The sequence below is a fragment of the Chiloscyllium plagiosum genome, chromosome 11 (genome assembly GCF_004010195.1).
Source record: "Chiloscyllium plagiosum isolate BGI_BamShark_2017 chromosome 11, ASM401019v2, whole genome shotgun sequence".
Lineage (NCBI taxonomy): Eukaryota > Metazoa > Chordata > Chondrichthyes > Orectolobiformes > Hemiscylliidae > Chiloscyllium > Chiloscyllium plagiosum.
In genome coordinates this window covers 32,154,550-32,177,992 of record NC_057720.1, presented here as the reverse complement: position 1 = coordinate 32,177,992, position 23,443 = coordinate 32,154,550, and the positions used below count along the sequence as shown (strand labels likewise).

General features: G+C 38.5%; 1 protein-coding gene across 1 annotated transcript in view; it reads right to left on the bottom strand.

Annotated features, from left to right (window-relative positions):
• The window catches only part of LOC122554277, a 254,601-nt gene that overhangs the window by 43,072 nt on the left and 188,086 nt on the right, over positions 1-23,443 (bottom strand). The window contains exons 18-22 of the mRNA XM_043699049.1: positions 20,995-21,090; positions 18,283-18,397; positions 15,315-15,370; positions 11,741-11,820; positions 1,416-1,498 (exon numbers count right to left, since the gene is read on the bottom strand). Of these exons, the coding sequence (XP_043554984.1) occupies positions 1,416-1,498; positions 11,741-11,820; positions 15,315-15,370; positions 18,283-18,397; positions 20,995-21,090 (430 nt within the window). The remainder of the gene's footprint in view (positions 1-1,415; positions 1,499-11,740; positions 11,821-15,314; positions 15,371-18,282; positions 18,398-20,994; positions 21,091-23,443) is intronic.

Genomic DNA, 23,443 nt, shown 5'->3' with positions numbered 1-23,443 from the left:
GATAGATTTTGTATAGCAGTTTACTTATTCTTTTAAAGTTTATTGTCTGATAATTTCACTGGGCAGCCCCAGTGGCCGAATGCATGAGACTTTGCCTTCCAAAGCTAGGGATTGTGGTTTTAGGTCCCACCCGGGACTTGAGGCTGTTGGGGTAGCATGCTGGCTCAGTGGTTAGCACTGTTGCCTCACGGTGCCAGGGACCTGGATTTGAGTCTTGTCTCAGGTGACTGTCTGGGTGGAGTTTGCATATTCTCCCTGTGTCTGCATGGCTTTCCTCCCGCAATCCAAAGATATGCAGGTTAGGTGAACTGACCATGCTAAATTGCCTATAGTGTTAATTGCATTAGTCAGAGGGAATGGGTCTGGGTGAGTTACACTTCGGAGGCTCAGTGTAGACTTGTTGGGCCAAATGACCTGTTTCCTCACTGTAGATGATCTAATCTAAAATTGTAACAGTAAGTTGTCGAATTATATTTATTTCTCTAACAATTGAACCCCTACTTTCATATACTTCTTGGGTGGGCCGTATATCCTGGAGAAAGAAATCCCAGACCCTTGAAATATCTGCAATCTCTATAATGTAGCTAAAGCTTATTAAACTTAAGCAGGCTATTCTGAGAAAGGTAACATTTTCAGGCAGCTTCTTCCCTGTTGGAATGGTGATGTGAATTGTGTAGACTCAAGACTCAGCACTTGACTGATTAGCTTGAACCCAATGGACAGAAGTTATCAGGGAAATATTTCTGCTCTAAATTAGTTCTAAATAAGGGTTAAAAGCAAAACATCACGTCACATTAATAAGACCTACATGTGTACAGTCATCAATTTGGCAAAATGTTGCTCATTGTGCAGCCAGAGCCAAGGACAGGAGGGACGACAGGGCAATAACAGGGAGAAAATTGGCAACTAAGGAAACAGAAAATAAATTTTGCAATTTATTATTTCTGAGAATATTATAATCCTGTTGTGAGGACCCTCTTGTCGCATATTGGTATGTCCCTACTCCTGGCCTGGGAGTCCTGGGTTCATGCACCACCTGTTCCAAAGGTGCATAATAACATTGCTGAACAAGTTGATAAGGAAAATAAGTTAAATAAAAAAATATAACCCTGCTGTGTTAGCAAATTAGTCTCAAAATTCTCTACTCTAGTTGATTCAAATCTTTGAGCTGAGGACAGTTTTCATTCACATAGTCAAGCTTACCAGAAGAATTCACCAACTAAAATACAGATTGCTGGAAAAACTCAGCAGTTCTGGCTGCATCTGAGGAGAAAAATCAGAGTTAACGTTTCAGGTTCAGGGACTTTTCCTCAGAACCCCGACCTGCTGAGCTTTTCCAGCAATCCCTATTTTTGTTTCTGATTTACAGCATCTGCAGTTTTTTTGGTTTTTATAAGAATTCACCATCACTGTACCTTTCTTTATTTTTAGCCTGTTCTTTTTGTTCTTTAGATGTCCCAGAAATTTCTGTTAAATTAGAAGTTGCAGTCGGCACAATCTAAAAATAAAATTAAGCTGATTAAATGCACACATTCTCACACATACAAATATTCCTGTCTGTCTTCTCTCAGTCTGAGAATTGATTCTACATGTGGTTTACACACAGTGAAAACAGTACATTATTGAATTGATACACTTTTTAGAAATGCAAAAAGAATATGATACAATTTTGATTTTATGGCTTTTGCTGTGAAGTCATAGTGTCTCTACCTCTGAGTCTGGAGGTCTAGGTTCAAGTCTCAACTGCTCCAGATGACATCTCTGAACAAATTGATCAGATAATATAATTTTGGTTTGTCCTCTGCTCATGCAAAATGCAGAAATGTTCAACCAGTTCAGGCTTTTACACATATTATCACATTTCAACAAAAATAGTTCTTTCAAAATGAGCTATGTTTGTATTAACAAAAACAAGGATTAGATTCCCTACAGTATGGAAACAGGCCCTTGGCCCAGCAAGTCCACACCGACCCACCCAGACCCATTCCCCTACCCTATATTTATCCCTGATTAATGCACCTAACACAATGGGCAATTTAGCGTGGCCAAGTTACCTGACCTGCACATCTTTGGATTGTGGGAGGAAACACATGCAGACACAAGGAGAATGTGCTAACTCCACACAGACAATCATCCAAGGTGGGAATAGAACCCAGATCCCTGGCGGTGTTAGGCAGCAGTGCTAACCACTGAGAACCGTGCCACCCAGCTGTGTCACTGGACCCAAAACATTAACTCTGATTTATTTTTATAGATGCTGCCAGATCTGCTGAGCTTTTCCAGCAATTTCTGTTTTTATTTCTGATTTACAGCATCTGTAGTTCTCTTGGTTTTTATGTTTGTATTAAACTGTATGGAAACAAGGAATAAAATAAGTTAATCAGTCCTTCCCTTCTACAAACCATATATAATCTAATTATTGTGGATTTTGTCTGTTGAATCTCCAGAAGTAAAATTCTTCATCAATATTCCTCAAACATCAATGGTACCCATGCAGAAAATAGTCAAAGAGCGAGGTGCTGGAAAAGCACAGCAGGTTAGGCAGCATTTGAGGAGCAGGAGAATCAATGTTTCGGGCATAAGCCTTTCATCAGGAATGTCAGAAAATAGGTCTGATTCACGTAATACCTGTTCATGAAGAATCCTGAGTAGTAACAGAAGTGGTCTGTATTTGATCACTATCTAAGGTAAAGTGTGAATTCCTGCTGTAGCTAATTTACTTGAATAAGTCAAGATGAGCTCCACCCAACTGGACTGTCAGTGAATAGAAACTTATTTATTGGGAATAGAATGGGAAGATTTATTATACCAAAATTTGGATTCGGTTGAGAGTTACATATTAGTGAAGTTAGTTACAAGTTAGTGAAGTGCCTATTCAATTGATGCTGGATGGGTTACTACAGAAGATCATTTTGGTACAGAGTCTTGCAGCATCCCAAGGAATCTTGCTTAGCAGTTGTCAAAGGAAGAATCCAGTGCATTAACCAATGCAAATGCTCTGTGCATAACAACTCAGTGTCTGAAAAAGCTTAATAACCTTATTAGACTTGTCAAGGTATAATGACATATCTCATTAATGCATATCAATGGGGTTGTGGTGGGATAGTGAATAATGAAAATCTGAAATAAAATGCCAATCTAAAGGCAAACATGGAACAGCTATCAATTGTTTTAAAAAGCCATCTGGTTTACTGATGTTTTTTAGGGAAGGGATTCTGGTGTCCTTACCTGATCTGGCCTCCAGAACCACAGCAATGTGATTGATGCTCCACTGCTCTCTGGGCAATTAGAATTGGGTAATAATTACTGGCCTAGACAACAACACCTACATCCCATGAATGAATAAAAAATATTAAACGTGTATTACAATCATAGTCACTTGCTCTCATGCTTGCATTGCTAAGCATCATTTATAACTTCCAGACTCCCCCAGGAAAAATGATCAGTTACTTTGTGAATATTTATATACTTCATTATCGCCCCATGTACCCACTTACCATTGTGACTCACCCATAACCCTGAGGAAATTTGATGCTGCTGCCTCCGAGTCATGATCACATAATGCACTGCATTCATTGAGTGCATACCTGACCTTCAATCATTTACTGATCTGTTCTATTATCTCCTGTTGGAGATAAAGCATAAAAGGGAAGAGAGAGAAAGAAAGAACTTGATGTGAACCACCACATCTGCTCCTCTTTCAGCCAGAGATGGAGATTAGGAGCTACCAGTTAGCTGTTGATAGAATTACAAAATACATTTTCTGCACTTCCATGTTTTTCATAAATTGCAAATGCTGACTTCACTACATCAATACATAGCCAATGAGAGAATTGAGTAGTATGATGCCAAGATTGTGATTTTCCCATGACTAAATCATATCTCTTTCCTTTGTCCCCCAGGTTTTTCACACACACAACAAATATCTCAGGAATTCCATAAGGTCAATTGCTCATTCATTCTGATGACTCACTGCCAAAGCACCTACAGCAACACACCAATGCAAACAGTCATATTTTGATGGGTCCAACTGCAAAGTTAAATGGTTTTTCACTTATGGAGGGCAGCAGTGGAGACTCTAGGATGGGAGAAAGGGGGAGTGGCAAGCTTTTCTGAGGAAGGGTCACTCGATCCAAAACGTTAAATCTGATTTCTCCCCACAGATGCTGCCAGACCTGCTTTTCCAGCAATTTCTGTTTTTCTTTCCAAATGCTTCCCAGCTGGATATTGATACTGAACCTAGGGGACTATCATTAATAAGGAGAATGATAGAGATGAATCAACAACTTATCTAACAGACATATGTATTGAATGTTTCTTGTGCTATCTTTAGGATGTTGAGGTCAAACGCTGAATTGGACTTGAAAATGAGAAGTATTGATTGTGAATTAACATTTTCTACTCCCCTTTGCTCATTGTATTGCTGTTGTATCTGGAGCAGACCTTTTTTCTCTTGAGAGATATTCCACCTGTGCCAGGTTGTTTCATGTATGTAAGCTCTAATTGCTGCTTCTTCAAGCCGTAGTATTTGTCTGATAGGATAGTGACATTCATATCTGTACCAAGCTTAAAGTTAATGAAATTTACATTAATCTACAGCAGTTCTGTCAAATTTAAATCAGTTAGAGCACGGATGTACCCAAGGAATGCCATGGCTACTTTTTCTAACGTAGGTATATTGGCTAATTTTGGTGTTTTTATATTGGCTGATTGGCATATTTTCCACAGGAGAGAGTTCTACAACATTAATCTCTTTAAATGGTTAAGTATTAGGTTTTTGCAGCTCTGAAACCATCTTTTATGTCTGCCCATCTTTTGAAAGTGACTAACAGTTTCACTGATGTTGCATTATTTAGCTGAAGCACTGTTTGTGGCAATGAGACTTTTTTGTCACACAGTGCTGACTCTTTGCTATTGGGCCCATTGCTTGTGTTGGCTTGTAATGTGTGTCTGAAGAGTGTTTGCATCTGATAAAGTGGACAGATTCTGTTGGTCTCCTGTCTTCTCAGTTTTCTGCTTCTCTCAGGATTTGTCTGTGATTCTTCCTGGTTTCTCCATCCAGCACAATTTGAACAGCTTTCTTTAAAATCAAATTCTTTTTGGACTGTAAAAATTCTGACACTGACTCATCAACAATACCAAGACTGTTTCTTCTGAATTCTGCTTTCAAAGCTCCACAGTTAAAGTTTGTTAAAGAGTCATCAATGAAATTATATAGATGCTAACCTCTTTTGGTAAATCTTGCTCTTTCAATGTTTTATATGATCTCAGATTGAAAGTAATTATCAAACACTGTTTTCATTTCTTGAAAAGTAACTATGCCTTCGTTTGTATTTACCAATTGCTGATGTCATCAGCTGTTGGACCTACTGAATACAAAAGTATATTTACTTAATCAGTTTGGTATTTAGCATTTAAGCTAAAGCAATTCTGTATCCGGGAACATTTTTCTTCAAAGATTTCTAATCCTGTGTGTTATTTGACCAGTCTCTAACATTCAATCTTGATGACAATATTATTTCTCCTGCTATTACTTCTTCAAGTGACTATTCTTATTAACTTAAAGCTGTTTTAAATGTTGCAAAATCTAAATGTTCCTCTGTTCTGTTTGCTTCAAAGACTTGCCATGAATGGTGCTGGTCTTCCTCCACTGACATTTGGTTGAACACGTCTAATGTGCCACCCATCCTGATCTTGTCAGTTTCAAAGCCCTTATTGTTGAAAAAAAATCTGCAAAACTTTCATCAGTGCATACTGAGGCAGCAGCTGCAATAAATAAGGCTTTATTCAATTAGCACAATGAAAAGTTTAAATGCCACTTAAACTGCTGCTCAAACTTGCCTTTGTTTTCCTGTCAATTTCTCAAAGTCCAGTAAACCTGTACTGCACATGTTACATTTTGAATGGAGTTAAATGCAATTTGAAAATACCCCATTGATTATTTTAAGGATAGTAATTGCATTTATAACTGCCTGCCTGCCTGTAGCAATTAAATCCCTTACTACATCACATAGGTTCCTTATTAATATTTAAATACGCTTCTACTAAAACTGAAAGTAAGTTGTTGGAACCACATTGTGACTCTGACTGAAAATTGAAAAATCTTCCTCACCCATCTATTCCCAACTGATCTCGTCTTATGGATTAAAATGTTCCAGTTAAGTGCTCTACAGAGCTTCCATTCTTGTTGGAAATATTACTATTTCTGAATAGAAATATCTGACAGCATTAAAGTCCAGTTATTATAAATTCCTATAAAATATGTTAAATGTAATTCTACCACACAGTGTGATGCAGGTCTCTATTGCGTTTTGATTCCAGACAAGGCATTGAGCAAGGCTTTTGGAAGATGTCATTTATTAGGCCAAATAATTGACACAAAGAAGGGAATAATGAAGTGTGAGAATGAATATGAAATACAAATAGAAATGTGTAACATGTGCTTTCCCTGGTAAACATTAATACTGAAAATGGATCACTTAATTTTCATTGGTACAAGTAGAAAGAATTAAGAGTAGAATAATAGAAGTGTGGATGCTACATAAGTAAATTTTCTTAGATTCAATGTTTTCATTTTAGAGCAGTTTCTAATGTAGCTCAGCGAGTTTCAAATTTGCTATATTGGCAACTTTGAACGTTGTTTTGGAGCATATGTGACATGCACAGAAATAATTATTGAAGACACTTGTAAATTTCAGCAGTACCAGGAGTAGACGTGATTGGAGATGTCACTAACTTTACAGGACAATTGATTCTCTTCAATAAGGAATAAAAATATTGCATTTGAGCTTCAAGTTGAAGAACTTTCAGATCAATTCAGTAGCTGCTCCATGTTCCACTCGGGCCTCCCAATTCAAAATGAATAAGTTAAACTTTAGAAGCACACAGGTCATGAAACAACCAGACAATAAACCTCACCATTTTTGGTTCTGTAAAATCATTTGTTACTATAGAGGTTCATGGTTCCATCTCTAATTTTTTTCCCTCCTTTTGCCATAGAAACCCATTCTTTCAATAAAGTTTTCCTATAAGTTGTTGTGAATCGTTGTAGGTGTGACTGAGAAGATGGTGAAAAACAGAAAACGTACAGATAATGAAAGATGTAGCAATTACACATTTAACCTTTAATAATTTCATTTCTAGTAAAGATTGCCATAAATCATACTTACCTACATACAGATACTAATAGATTAAATACCATAAGACATAGGAGTGGAAATAAAGCCACTTGGCCCATCGAGTCCACTTTCCCATTTAACCATGGGTGATGACATCCCAGAGCCTATTCACCATGAATGGATTGCAAGTGTTGCTCTAGTTTATATAGTATAGTGAAGTGTGCATTAGTGTGGAACTTACCATGGATGCCATGGAACCTTCCTGATGAAGATCTCTTGCCCAAAACATCGATTATTCTGCTCCTCTGATGCTGCATGACCTGCTGTGCTTTTCCAGCAGCCCTCTCTCAACTCTGCTCTCCAGCAGCTGCAGACCTCAATTTCTCCCTAACACAATAATTGACAAGACTGGACATCTGCTCCAGTCTGTTGTGGACCAGACCAGATCCCTTCAAAATATTTTAGGAAGGTAGCCTAGACCTAGCTTTTAAAGGCAGATGTAAAGTGCCCTATTCCAGATGTGATGTGACTGGTCAAACTACTCGATGTTAAGCAAAGCACAATTTATTTAAACACTATAGTTAAAATACAAACAAAAGAAAGAGGAACGTAGAATAACTTTACTATTGGAAAACATAGCCAAATAATAGATACTGGATAATAATAGATACTAATTAACTGTACCAATATAGTGACGACCATAAACAAACCCCTTGGCGAAAAGGAAAATTCAGACACAGATTCCCACAGATTCTCATAGAGTCTTAGAGTCATAGAGATGTACAACGCGGAAACAAACCCTTCGGTCCAACTTGTCCATGTCGACCAGATATTCCAACCCAATCTAGTCCCACCTGCCAGCACTGGCCCATATCCCTCCAAACCCTTCCTATTCATATACCCATCCACGTGCCTTTCAAATGTTGCATTTGTACCAGCCTCCACCACTTCCTCTGGCAGCTCATTTCATGCTCGTACCACCCTCTGCGTGAAAAAGTTGCCCCTTAGGTCTCTTGTACATCTTTCCCCTCTCACCCCAAATCTATGTCCTCTAATTCTGAATTCCCCCACCCCAGGGAAAAGACTTTGTCTATTTATCTTATCTATGCCCCTTATGATTTTATAAACCTCTGTAAGGTCACCCCTCAGCCTCCGACACTCCAGGGAAAACAGCCCCAGTCTATTCAACCTCTCCCTATAGCTCAAATCCTCCAACCCTGGCAACATCCTTGTAAATCTTTTCTGAACCCTTTCAAGTTCCACAACATGTTTCCAAACTAATCCAGGTGGAAAAAGATCAAGAGAAAATGCAGAGAGTGTAGCAGCAGGAGACATTACTGAAGCCTCCAAGTCTTTTGAGATCCCAATAACCTCTGATGCTACTGGGAAAAACAAAACCCAGAAATCTGGATCTGTGAGAGCTGTTGATGCCCATTCAGGCTGTTTAAAAAAAAGGCCTCATAGGTTGTTCACACAAATTGTCTCAGTAGCCAGTGTAACACTTCTGCCTTACAACTTCTCTTCAAATAAAAATAGGACAAAATAACCTTTTAAAGTGTCAGCATCGGCACAAGTCCCATATTCACTACTTGGTCCATAGCCTTGTATGCTATTATATTTCAAGTATTCATCTAAATAATTCTTAAATATTGTAATGGTTCTCACCTCTAACACCATTTCAGGCAGTGAGTTCCAGATACCCACCACCCTCTAGGTGAAAGAAGTTCTCCTTAAACCTCCTTTAAACCTCCTCCCTCTTATCTTAAATCTATACTTCCTAGTAACTGACCCCTCCACTAAGGGGAGAGATTTATTCCTTTCAACAAGTACAGAAATTTCTGGAGAAACTCAGTAGGTCTGGCAGCATCTGTGGAAAGAGAGAGAGAGAGCAGAGTTTACATTTTTGGTCCAGTGACTCTTCTTCACAACTGAAGAACTTGGATTCTGATGACGTGTCTCTGGTCACAAAAAGTTAACTCTGCTTACTCTTCACAGATGCTGCCAGACCCCCACCTATTTCTGGTTTTGTTTCAGATTTCCACATTCAGTTTTTTCTGTTTTTTATCATTCCTACTTATGTTGTACATAATCTTGTACACGTCAGTTAGGCTCCCCCTCAACAGCTCTGATCCAAAGAGAACAACACTAACTTATGTAGTCTTTCTTCATAGCTGAAATGCTCCATCTCAGGTAGCATCCTGGTGAATCTCCTCTGCACCTGCTTGACAGCAATCATGACCTATCGAAAATGAAGTGGCCAAAACTGCACACATTACTGCAGCTGTGGTCAAATCAATGTCTTATGCAGCTCCATAATAACTTCCTAACTCATGTATTCTATACCGTGACTAATAAAGGCAAGTATCCCATTTGCCCTGTTAACCACCCTATCCATCTGTCCTGTTGCCTTCAAGGATCTATGTATATACTTACCAAGGTCATGCTGATCTTCAGTATTATCTAGGGTCCTACCATTCATTGCACACTCTCTTGCTTTGTTAGCATTTCTAAATGCATCTCCTCTCACTTTTCAGGATTAAAATCCACCTGCCATTGTTTTGCCATCTGACCAGCCTGTCTATATCTTCTTGCTGTCTAAAGCTTTCCTCCTCACTATTTACCACATGACCAATTTTTGTATCATCTGCCAACTTACTAATAAAACCTCCTATTTTTGTGTCCAAATCATTAATGCAAGGTAAAGGTAAACACATCATAGTGCTCTTCTCTCATCAGAGATATGACTGGTGGTGGTTTAAGCTGACAGTTACCATACCTCATGTGAGGGGAGAGGTTGAGAAGGAGGAATCCTTCATTGGTAACATTAGCCAGAGTGGGAATTGAACTCATGCTTTTGGTATTATTCTACATCACAAACTGACCATCCAGTTAACTGAGCTAACTCATCCCCTTAACAAAACAAACAGCAAGGACAGCCTTGAACCCTGTAGTCTGTCACTCAGCACAGGTTTCCAATGGCAAAAAGAACTTTCATCCAGCACCCTCACCCTCCTATCACTCAGCCAATTTTGGATTCAATTTGCCAATTTGTCCTGGATCTTACCTAGTCTCTCATGCAACACTTTGTAAAACACTTATCAAAGTCCAAGTGGACCACATCAGCTGTGGTACTTTCATCCACACATCAAGTCACCCCTCAAGAAAACACAATCAAATTTGACAGACATGATCTTCCTCTGAAGAAGCCATACTGATTATTCTCAAGTAATGTTGTCTCTCCAAGTGGAATAAATTCCGTTCATCAGAAATCTTTTCCATAAGCTTTCCTATTTCTGATGTTAGGCTCACAGGCCTGTAGTTGCCTGGTTTATTACTACCACTCTTCTTGAACAATGGTACCACATTAGTTGTCTTCTAATCACTTAGCATATTTCTAGAGTCCAGAGAGGATTTGAACATTTATGTCAATCTCCTTCCTTGCCTTCTACAGTAACCTATAGGATGCATGGCATCTGGGCCTTGGATGCAACCAACCTGTTAAAATGACTAATACCTCCCTCTTCTCAATGCTAATTTGTTTAAGTTTATCACAATCGCCCTCTAGGATTACTATATCTACTTCGTTCTTCTCAACGATGAAGACAGATACAAAGTAATCATTTAAAACCTCATCGAAATCTTTGGGTTCCACAGATACATTGCCTCTTTATCCCTAATGGAGCCGCATTCTTTCCCTGGTTATACTCTTTCCTTTAATATACTTAAAAATGACTTTAGATTTTCATTTATTTTACCCACTAGTGTTTTTGCCATGCCCCTTTTCACTCTCGTAATTGCATTTTTAAGTAACCCTGGACACATCTGACACTCCTCTAGGATTTCTATTGTTTCAAGCCCTTGATATCCACCATAAACTTCCACTTTTGACTTCTGGTGATATCATTCACCAACCAGCTGTCAGAAGTTTAACATTCTTTAATTTTGTACACAAATTATTTTGTCATAGAGGCTAACATATAATTTGCTTTCCTAATAGTATACAGCACCAGCACATTTTTTACGAACTGAGTACAAGATCTACCTGATTCCGCTCACCTGTATTTCTCAGTCACTCAGCTTTTAAAATATTCTATCTTTCTATTTTTTCTAGCAAAATGGATAGCTTCATGTTTCTTCACATTATATTCCATTGGCCATGTTCTTGTTGATTTATTTAACTTGTCTAAATCCCTTACCTGTCTCTTTGCATTGTCATCAAAACTAACTTTCCAATCAAAGTTTGCATGATGAACAAACTTGGAAACAATTCTCTCTGTCCCCTCAGCTATGTCATTGATCTAGAGTGCATACATCTGAGACTGATTAATAAACTGATTCACTGATAGTATTACGCATCTTATTCTGCATGACAAATATTTGTGCTATTAAGTAATCAAAAATGAAGGGTTACGTAGTTCAATTTTGAACAATTGAGGAATTTGTCAGCTTTTATACTGTGAAAAGTATTTTTTTAAGTCAATATGATTTCAAGTAGATCAGGTTGAACAGCACAGTGGATTAACTGAATTATGATAATAGAAGTGAAGTAGTTTAATTCCATTTCTCATTCCACCACCTCAACACCACTCAATGGTTTGGTTTATGTTCCTATTTTTACCAACCTTCGTCCCAGATTTAACAGCTGCTGAATACTTTTTGAGCTTCTTTTTAACCTTGAACTTTTCACATGCTTCTTGTGTATCTGAAAAAATAAATATCTTAAAGTTAACTGGCATGTATTTATTTGGCAGCAGCGATGCCACATATTAAGATGGGGTAGAGTACCAAGAGTAACACGTGAGGCAAAAAATAGTGAAATGGAGGCAAATTCACTAGAAAAGTGAGCAGGCTCCCTACAGGTGGATGCTCCAACCTGGCTGAATTTCCTATATTCATAATGCTGAGGAGAACCAATACACTTGTTTGTAGTGAGAAACAACTTCCCTAAAGATATTACAACAAAACTTTTAAGTGGGGATCATGTTCACCAAGTATGAATGCTTATTTTGGCAGAGGCTACGTGCTCTGCTCAACACTGAAATTTCTAAAAAAACTGATCTTGACTGTTCTGCTAAACTAAATTGTTCACATCTCCTTCTCTCTTTGTTTTTAGTCTGAGAACATTCAATTCTTCGTGAATCCCTTACTTAGGATGTCTCTTGATGATAATTGGAAAGATTGAAAACATTGAGAAACTTCCAGTGGAAGCTGAAAGGGGAATGTTTCGCAAAATTGCATAGAACAAAGGTTCTTGGTTTGTGTTTATTGTTGAAAGGTTAAGTTTCATAACATACCAACTCTCCTGTCGATCAAAACTCTACTATATTGGCATAATAATTCACTTGTAATAGTGATAATCTGATGATGTTATTTCTATTAATTAAGCAGGTCCCATTCTCTGCCAGGTAGAACATAAGAAACATGAAACCAATGTCCAGATTTATTTACAGGTTGAATAATATGCTGAAGCAGTAAGACAACAGAAATATTAAAACAGCAAAACTTAAAAATAATAACATTAGCATAATTCTATGTGATGCCAATATATAGAAGATGTTTCAACCAGCCTGGTGAAAAACAGGGCTCTGGGATACAATCGGGTTTAGAAGAAACTGCAACAGTATACATTTATTGTTGCAAATTCTATTACATTAATGGAATATTATAGAAATGAAAAATTATAAAAAAAACCCACAAAATTTGCAATTGTTTTGAAGACTATTTAAGACATAGAACATTTTTAGATTACTTACAATGTGGAAATAGGCCCTTCGGCCCAACCAGTCCACACCGACCCGCCGAAGCGCAACCCACCCAGACCCATTCCCCTACACTTACCCCTTCACCTAACACTACGGGCAATTTAGCATGGCCAGTTCACTTAACCTGCATATTTTTGGACTGTGGGAGGAAACCGGAGCAAACCCACACAGACACGGGGAGAATGTGCAAACTCCACATAGACAGTCGCCTGAGGCGGGAATTGAACCCGGGTCTCTGGCGCTGTGAGGCAGCAGTGCTAACCACTGTGCCACCATGCCGCCCTAACATAGAACAATACAGCACAGAACAGGCCCTTCGGCCCTCGATGTTGCGCCGACCTGTGAACTACTCTCAGCTCGGCCCCCTACACTATCCCAAAATCACCCATGTGTTTATCTATGGATTGTTTACATCTCCCTAATGTGGCTGAGACAGTGCTAACAATCTCTGTAATGAAGGATACAAACAGTAGAGCAACTGTAGTGAAGGTTAATGGCTCTTACCACATCTCATCCGAAGATGTTATGATGAAGCAGTCCTTGCAAGCTGAACTACCTTCACAATAACAATAACTTTGTAAACACTGAGAATATTTTCTGTTCATCTCAATAAATTTATTGTGGTTAATTACTCGATTTATAAAGACTCTTCTCATTCATTTCATGATTTGTATTGCATTCTCCAGCACTTGTGAAGTACTTCATGTTTTGTATCCTTATTTATTTACAAATAAATGTGTTAGTTATTATGGTCAATGTAATATCTACCAATTAAAGGCACAATTCAAACACAAGGGACTTGATCTGATTCACTAAACTAATTACTAGAACTAAGGTTAGCCTTCAGGCCATGAAACCTGCTGAAAGGAAGATTACCATCAAAAATATAGCTTCCAGATCACAGGGGGCAGTTCTGCTTACAGAAACTGATGTGAGCCTGTTGAGAGGGAAAATAGTTCTCTGAAAAACAGAATTAGAACACTGGCTGAGTTGAAATAACACAACTCAAGTCAGCCTGAGTCGATTCACATCCTTAAGGATTTAAGAAATTACAGCAAAGCAAATCCATATGTGTCCATCCCACTAGAAGCACATATGTTGTTGCAGTGTTAGGATTACTGCAAATTGTGGCTAATTTCTAAATGTATTCCTTATACTGCACAGTAAGTGAAGGGTGATAATAGAAACTACAGCACTGAAATAGTTATTCAGTCCATCACTCCTGTAAAAATCATTGTTTCTTTCAACTGGAATTACCCATCAAATCTCTTTTTTTTGTCCTTTGCCTTTTTGTCTTTATTTTCTCATGGCATGTGTATGGTGTGTGGCAAGGCCAGCATATACTGCTGATTCCTAATCGACCTTGAACTGAACAGCTTGCTAGAACACTTGAGAGGGCAGACCACAAACAACCTAATTGTTGAGGTCTGCAGTTGTATGTAGGTCATATAGGTGGCATATTTCCATCTCCAAAAAAACACTTATTGTGGTTTGGTAGTACAGAACCTGAGTACTGCTGAAGAAAGACACAATTTGTCAAACATTTGCATTCTTGTACTCATCAGGACAGTTCACAAGAAATACCAAAATAAAGAAAAATCAACATTTAAATATGAGACCTGATTGGTTGACCAGTGGACTCTGATTAGTAAAGCTATGGCCATAAAGAATCTGTCAGTTAATGGTGAATGATAGTTAACTGCCAAGCTTTGGTTAAATTTAATATTAGACAGGTTGACTGTGATTAGTCAAAGCACTGCCCTGAGAAATGATCCAGAAAATGGCTGTCACCTATTTTGTTGTGTTGAAATAGATGTAATGTGCACACATGTTCCATCCATCTGCAAAGATTGGGTTCCTGTGTATATGTACCTTGTAATACATACAAGTGCATCACATAGTGAGCCCAAGTGAAAATCTTTAATTTATTGTAAGCATAGTTCTTCACAGGCTTAGGATTATTTAACAAGTGCTGTCCAATCACAGAATCATATTGAATGTTGGGCATTGTTGTGAGGTTTGCAAGTGCAACCTGTTTGGGGTCTGTCAGTATTTTGCTTAATGCATGATGCACGTGTTTCAAAACTGAACAAAATTGGTGGCAGCCATTTTTTAGTTTATTTCTCAGGGCAAAGATGAAACAGAGCAGACATATTGATTTAAAATTTAAACAAAACTTGGCTTTGGCTGACAGTTAATGCTCAATCTTCAGTAACTGTTATAGCTAGGTTTCAAGCCTAGCGCCTGCTACTATTCATATTTCTCAGTGAGAATGAGGACCTGCATTGCCAGGTTTTAAATATTACCAGTCAGCTCTTCAATGGACCATCGCATTGCTGCTGGGATCATTGGCGAGTGAAGCACTTGCTGCACGGCTGACTTTGTTAAATTATTGACTAGTTGCATTTGCAGGTTATATTGTTATCAGTTGTACCTTCATTTGTGAATTTCAAGTCAACACCTTCTTCTCCAGGTGCCCATGATGTGAATCTGCATTAATACGTATGATTATTGTCATTATTACATAGAATTTCAATGCATAAAATGTATGGTCATGAAACAATCGTCACATCTAAGAAACTGTATCCAACATTTAAGCAAGTATGGCAATAAGGAGTTCTAGCAAAATTGAGTTATATGAAGAAGCCCACAGCAGGATCTGAACAACTACAAGGCTTCAGATAACAAAGGACAGTGGTCACAGAGGTCACAGAGGTTGGATAATGGTCATTTTAATCGAAAGCTCAACCAGTTTTAGATTAGATTAGATTAGATTACTAATCTAATCTTGCTTTATCCTTTACTTGCACAACTCCCCAGGAAGAGTAACCAAAAGCTTGTCCAAATAAATAGGCGTTAAGAAGGGTCTTGCAGAGGGAGAATGAGGTGAAAAGATGGAGAAAGAGGGAATTCCATAACATAGAGCTGAGATGGTGGGAGGTATAGGAACCAAGAATTGGCAAAGGGGCTGAAACATTCAAGGAACTGTACTTCAGGGTGGATGGGTTGTAAAAGTGGAGAAGATGGTGAAGAATTTAGGTTATTCAGAGTCTTAAGCTCAAGCCTGGAAATATAAAATCCAATGGTTTGGAGGTTGGAAACTAATGTCAGTCAATAAGGGTGAACAGGATAGTAGCAGCAGAGTTTTAAACTTGCTACTTTTATGAATGGAGAAGGATAGCCAACTAGAAGATCTATTAAATAATTAAGGGTTTCATTGACTGGTGAATTGGATTGGGACAGAAACCAGCAAATTACAGATGGAAATGGACAGTCTTCATTAAGAATATCATAGAAGTGTTATGGCACAGAAGGAGGCAATTTGGCCCATTGTGCCTGCATCAGACTATGGAATTGAACATTTGGAATAGACTCGAAAGAAGATGTTCAATTTTCAGAAAAGCTGATTCAACCTGAGGCAATTGGCAAGGAGGGAGATGGAGTCATTAGTAAGGGAACGGGGACTATGGTTAAACTGAAGACAATTGCCTGAAAACTATCAATGTCCACTGAGTTAAGGTTAAAAATTACACAACACCAGGTTATAGTCCAATAGGTTTATTTGGAAGCACTAACTTTCGAAGCACTGCTCCTTCATCAGGTGATTGTGGACACTGAAACTGACATCAACTTCGGGCTACACGCATGTACAGTAATCTCAAAACTACGAATTAGCTAGCTGTGATTATATGCTTCTCTGGAGGGTGAGCCCTAGCTGCACACCACATTTAAAGGAAATCAGCTGAATTGAAATTTGACTCATACACTGTTACACTTGTGGCAAAAACGTGCCTTTTTGAATGAAGTGTGAATGGGTTTTTAAATGGGATGTGAGTTTCGTAATTTCTGCTAAATATTCTCACTGGCCCTGAAAAACTAATTTTGTAGTTGTGGAATGTCAATTTTTACCAAAATTATACAAAATTTCACAATTTAATTTGCTATCAATTTTAATAGTTTTATCACTTTAGAAATTAATGCATTAATCTTTATTTTAATTTACTTGCAATCGATTATCTTATTACTGAAAATTTACATTGAATTTAGTGATACTTATAAATTGATTGATTGGCCGGTTTGCTGAAATATTTCAGCATGTTTAGTTACCAATATACCTGCCTGCTGGATTCACTGCTGCTGTACACCAAGAGATCCCATATCATAGCATCTGATTTAAACTAGCATCGGGTAAGGACAAAATCCATGCCAAAGCTATCACTCAATCTTTAAAGGCAACATTCTTTGAGGCCAGCTACAAACACTCTTGCTTCAATGCTGATTGCAAAAGTTGGGTTAATAGCTTTAATTGTTCCAATATTCAGCTGGAGGAAAATGCGGCTCATCAATTACTGGATATCAGACAAGCAGTTTGATAGAGGCAATGCATGGGTCATGCTAGATGGTCCAAAGATATTTGTAGAAATCATTTGTGCATGTGTAGAAGCTGGGCATGCAGATAAGGTCATCTAGAAGCAGCATAAGGAAGAGGTTGGGTCAAAGGTCAACACTTAAATATGATTTGTACTCATTTTGTTTCTCAAAAGTATTTGAAGAAAAGTTAGAGATTAAATTTGGCCCTGATTTCTTCAAGGAAATCTTATTCAGTCCTTTAATTCAGAACAGACCAAAGAGTGTAAAGATAACAGAGAAAGAGATAAAGAACTAGATAGAGAGGTCCAGACAAATAGATTTACAATTATCTAAATTTGCCGACATTTAAATGTTTAAGTTGAATTTTGAAAGCAAGTGATTCATCCTGGAAGTTAAACTCAATAGGTTGACAGTAATAGTGAGGAGGCTGCATAAAAGAGAAGTCTTTGGAGGGTGAAGTTGTATAAATGATAGTGATGGAAGGACACAGGTATTGGGTACTGAATGTGGATCAGAGGGGAATAGCAATGAAACTTAAGTAGCGTAAGCAATGGTAACGAATGTTAGGAAGGGGTGAGGAAGTACAATGATAAGATCAAACAGAGAGAATCAGCATGACTGATGAGGAAAATGGTTTTAGAAGGAAACCCTTTTGGAAATGGAGAATTTCACTCTGCAACTCTTGATATCATTTTTGACCAAAACTGCTGACATGAAAGAAGTAGAAAGTGAAAATAAAGCAGCACAGGAGAACTAAAGAAACAAAAAAAAACACTGACAGAGAAAGTGCGAAAGCAAAAATTACAAAAAAAATTAGAGATGCAGCAACATGAATGCAACAAAGATAAATAAGAGAGATCAAATTCTCTGATGTATCGCAGAATTGCAGTAATGTTAGAATAAATAACACATAAAAGCACAGAGGGCAAAATCTGCTTGGCTAGAAATTGTGAAAATGATTGAAGTACTTTCTTCTTGACATGTTTTTTATATTGCAAACATTATAAATAATAAGCTATGGATAGATTTACCGGTGTCTCATTGCAATTTTTGGTTTCCAGTAGCTTTGTGTTTCATTCCATTCTAGCTGTCGTAGATCCATGTAGATATAATGTTTGTGATCATTAAATTTGGAACTGGTGTTAGCTATTTCAATAAATGTTCCATAATTAAAATTTTGCCAAATGCAAAGAAAAATAATATATATTTACATAGCAGTTCTCACAACTTTAAGTAGTATGAAAATGCTTCATGGTCAATACTGTTTGAAGTATAATAATTCTTGTGTTTTGGTCAAATTTGTTCTAATTATCAATGCAAGAATGATCCAATTAGTTAGTTTCAGCAATGTTGGTTTACAACCATATAAAATAAAGTATTTAACAACAAGGTGATTAGTTTAAACAGATGGAAAGATCACCCTTCTTATAAATCTGAAGTTATTGATGGAAGATGCAAGTGCCAGGCTAGGAATCATGAAGACTTAACATGTTTATTGAACATGGTCATAAAAATGGTGGCTGGGTTAATCTAGCCAAAAAATCCATTTTCCATATTTGCAATTAGAGTCAGAGAGTCATAGAGATGTGGAGCATGGAAACAGACCCTTTGGTCCAACTCATCCATGCCAACCAGATATCCCAACCCAGTCTAGTCTCCATTTGCCAGCACTTGGCCCAAATCCCTCATATACCCATCGAGATGCCTTTTAAATTTTGTAATCATACTAGCCTCTTCCACTTCCTCTGGCAGCGCATTCCATACAAGCACCAGCCTCTGCATGAAAACATTGCCCAAGGTTCATTTCAAATTTTTCCCCTCTCACCCTAAACCTAGGCCCTCCAGTTCTGGACTCGCCCATCCCAGGGTGAAGACCTTGTCTATTTATCCTATACAAGGCCCTTGTGATTTTACAAACCTCTCTAAAGTCACTCCTCAGCCTCTGACGCTCCAGGGAAAACAGCACCAGCCTATTCACCCTCTCCCTGTAGCTCAAATCCTCCAACCCTGGCAACATCCTTGTAAATCTTTTCTGAACCCTTTCAAGTTTCATAATATCCTTTTAGCAGGAGGGAGACCAGAATTACACACAATATTCCAAAAGTTGTGAAGTTATATTGGCGGATGTGAGGACCATAATCACATATATATTAGGTTAGGCTCTAGTAATTCAAGGAAGGGATGGGTGGATTTTAAAAATTTATAAACATTTACTCTTCCTTATTGTGGCCTTAACTAGCTTCATGCATCTTTTTCCAAATAGCACTTAACTGATATCTTAGCAGGTGAACTATAAAATTCACAAGGCTGCCTTCAACCGTGACTAAATCAGCTGGTGAAAATACTTGTTTCTGACTATGGAAAGGCAAAAAAGTAAATGAGAATGTGTTGCCAAAATGGATATTTGATATCTTGAAAATTGATGAAAAGTAACATGTCTTATGAATTGGAGCAACAAAATTTAAGGGGGTCTGAAATTTTGAGTCCCACCAGGTTAGACATGGAGGCAGGCAAGGCATGGATGAAAGTCCCAGTCCCAGACAGTGTGTCAGTTTCGTGACAGCTATGTCAGTGCACTTTGGAGGGAGGGAAGGTGGCCGGAGCACGGGTGAAGGCAACCCTGAGGGAATCCTACCTAATCCATTCAGAAGACAAATCTATGTTATTAAAGAGTTCAAAATGAACTTGTTTGGGGAGCCTTCAGCTATTGATATTATTCACAGACTGCATGTGCTGTTGAAGCAGATGAACATGAATACAAAGAAAAAGGAGGCAATCAGTGTTGCCCCACAAAATTATCTGGACACTATTAACGGGTGAAAAATGGGCCTGCAGCCTTTGGAAAACCAGTGCCATTGAGTAAGTGCAAGTTGTGGGGTGTGTGGGCAAAACTACCAAACCAAATTGGCGGCTATCTTAGTATGAAAGGCTGCAGCTGGTAACTGGGAGACCTTGACATCAGCAACTGTGGGAAACAGAAAGAGTTCCTGAGAACTAGCCTTGGAGAGGAGAGAGAGAGAGAGAGAGAGACCTTTGCATTGCTGAGCTCAGTGTTCAATCAGTGATTTGAAAGTTCCAACAAAAATAATACACAGTTAGTTGTGCCAAATTCAGTGAAAGTGAAATTTCCACAGGGATCAGTTGTTTCTGTGAGAACCTGTTTCATTGAAGCTTATAGTACAGGAGGAGGCCATTCAGCTCATTATGCCTGGCTGGGCTTTTTGAAGGACCTATACAATTAATACCATTCTTCCCCCACAGTCCTGCAAATCCTGTTTCTTTCAATGCACAGTGAGAGTTATTGCGAATCTACTGCCAATGCATTTCAGGCGCTGACTTCCAAATCATAGCTATTTGCTTTCTAAAAAATAAGTCATCTTTCCTCAGATTCTTTTGCTGATTATCTCAAACTAGATTATCTTAATTTATGGAAGCAGAAATGATTTTTCTTTCATCAATGGTGATGATTTAAAAGTTGCTGGCATAGATCTAAATAAGGCAGCTTAATGATGTGACCTAATGCTCATTAGGTCAAGGCTGTCCAAAGTCATTTCCTACAGCAACATAGACAGAAATCCTTTATCCCATCAGCATCAACCGATTCAAATCTGGATCCCAGAGGCTAATGTGTAAATAATACAACTCTATTCAGAATGCTAGGTCTTCAGTAATGATGAGATCGCTGTATTCAATCCAATTCTATTTTTATACTGATCTTGGTAAAAGTCTAATTAGTTGCTTACCGACAACATCCATTCTGACCTCTGCAACAAATGGATCTGGGAGACTTACAATATAGCCCATCATGCGTGGCGTAGTGAGAATATAATCTCCTACAGCTTTGAGTTTGTTAAAAAGAAAATGAACAAATTAATGCCATTTCACCACAGACTGATGTCAATCAAACTGAAACAAATAAGTGCTTTGCAATCTTTTAAAAGTTTCTTGAAGATAATTCTAGTTACCAACTGGATTGGGTTGATGTGGGAGCAGAGATATGGGATTGAACTTGATGATTTCAATACAAAGAAACTTCAATACAAATAAGTACTTCTTGCAAACGAAAGATATTTACAGCCCGGTGATGCTAATCAGGGTCAGCGATATCACTGGGACCTCAGTCACTGGAGTCACTAGCAGAAGCATCCAAGGCACTGTCCTGACATTGAAGGAGCTGGTGTTGAATTGAAAGGTTAGGAATGGATGTTCGTAACAAACTAGGCAGCATGAATGGTCATGTTATTTAGAAGCTAAAATGATTTTGTGTGACATACTATAATAAATGAAGATGAAAATTGTTAGCTAAAGTGTGTATTTGTGCATTATGATGGTGGAATAAAATGGTCCCTTGTTCTTTATGGTAATACAGTAAAGAGTACACTTATCTCTGAAAGGGTCAAAGATTTTTCCATGGAGCTCCTTCAATATCTCATGGTATGGTATGAAAGCCCTGATTGTTCTTCATTAAGAATAATTGTGGATTATTTCCTGCCATTTTGACTCTAACAATTGACAACAGATTTCTCAGAAACTCTGTTTCACTTTCCTGGTTAACATTTATATGATTTGGTGACAAAGAGTCTTTTTCTTCACCTACTTCCTCATTCGCTTCCTAAGCTGTACAAAAGGTATACAGTTGTACAGAATTCAACAGGTAATGATCGTTTGTGAAATCCTTTCTGCATTGTGCTACAAAGATCCACTAGATCTATCAAAACAAGCAAAATGGGGTTTCAGCATTTTAATTGTTTTCTCTGTAGTAATTTCGCTGGATCCTGGGGAATTCCACATACCGCAGTTTCAAGAGTCAGGGGGCAGATGTGAGTGCAGTGGCCATCACTAAGGAGAAGGTGCTGGGGAAGGTGGATAATTGCCCAGTCCAGGTGAACTGCACCCCAGAGGTCAGAAGGACATAGCTAAGGAGATTGTACGGGTATTGGTGGTGATCTTTCAGGAATCATTGGAGTCAGGAAGGGTTCCAGAAGACTGGAAAGTGGCTAATGTAACACTTCTATTTAAGAAGGGAGGGATAGGAAACTATAGGCCGGTTAGCCTGATCTCAGCCTTTGGTAAGACTTTAGAGTCTATTATTAAGGTGGTGTATTTGGAAGTGCATACTAACGCAGGTCTGAGTAGGCACGGTTTCATCAACGGAAGGTCAATCTGTTAGAATTAAGAAATGAGGTGCTGGAAAAGCATAGCCAATCAGGCAGCATCCGAGGAGCAGGAGAGTTGACGTTTCGAGCATAAGCTCTGATGAAAAGCTTGTGCTCAAAATGTTGACTCTCTTACTCCTCGGATGCTGCCTGACTGGATGTGCTTTTCCAGCGCCACACATTTTGAATCTGATCACCAGCATTTGCAGTCCTCACTTTCTCCAAATCTGTTGGAATTCTTTGTGGAGGTAATGAGTAAGTTGGACAATGGACGGCCATTGGACATGATCTATTTGGGTTCCAGAAGGGCTATGACAAGGTGCCACACAGGAGGCAGCAAAACAAGATAAGAACAAAGAACAATATAGCACAGCAACAGGCCCTTCAACCCTCCAATCCTGTGCCAACACATTTTGCCCTTCCATTCTAAAACTGTCCTCACTTACAGGATCCGTATCCCTCTTTTCCCTTCCTATTCATGTTTTCATCCAGGTGCTTCTTGAATGCTGCTATTGTGTCTGCTTCCACCATGCCCTCTGGCAGCACATTCCAGGCACTGACCACCCTTTGTGTGAAAAACCTGCCTTGCACATCTTTTTCAAACTTGCCCCCTCACATCTTGAAACTGTGTCCCCTAGTAATTGACCCCTCCATCCTGGGAAAAAAGCCTCATACTTTCCACTCTATCCGTCACATTCACAATCTTATAAATTTCTATCAGGTCACCCCTCACTCTCCTACATTCCAGTGAAAACAAACCTGGTCTATCCAACCTTTATTTTTGCTAAAATCCCCCATATCAGGAAAACCTTTTCTGTACCCCCTCCAAAGCATCCACATCCTTCTGGTAGTATGGTGACCAGAACTGTATGCAATATTCCAAGTTTGGCCTAACTATAGTTCTGCAAAGCTGCAGCATAACTTGTCTATCCTTATACTCAATGCACCTTCCAATGAAGGCAAGCATGCCATAAGCCTTTTATCCCACCTTCTCTTTCTGCGCTTCCACGTTCAGTGATCTGTGGCCCTACACATC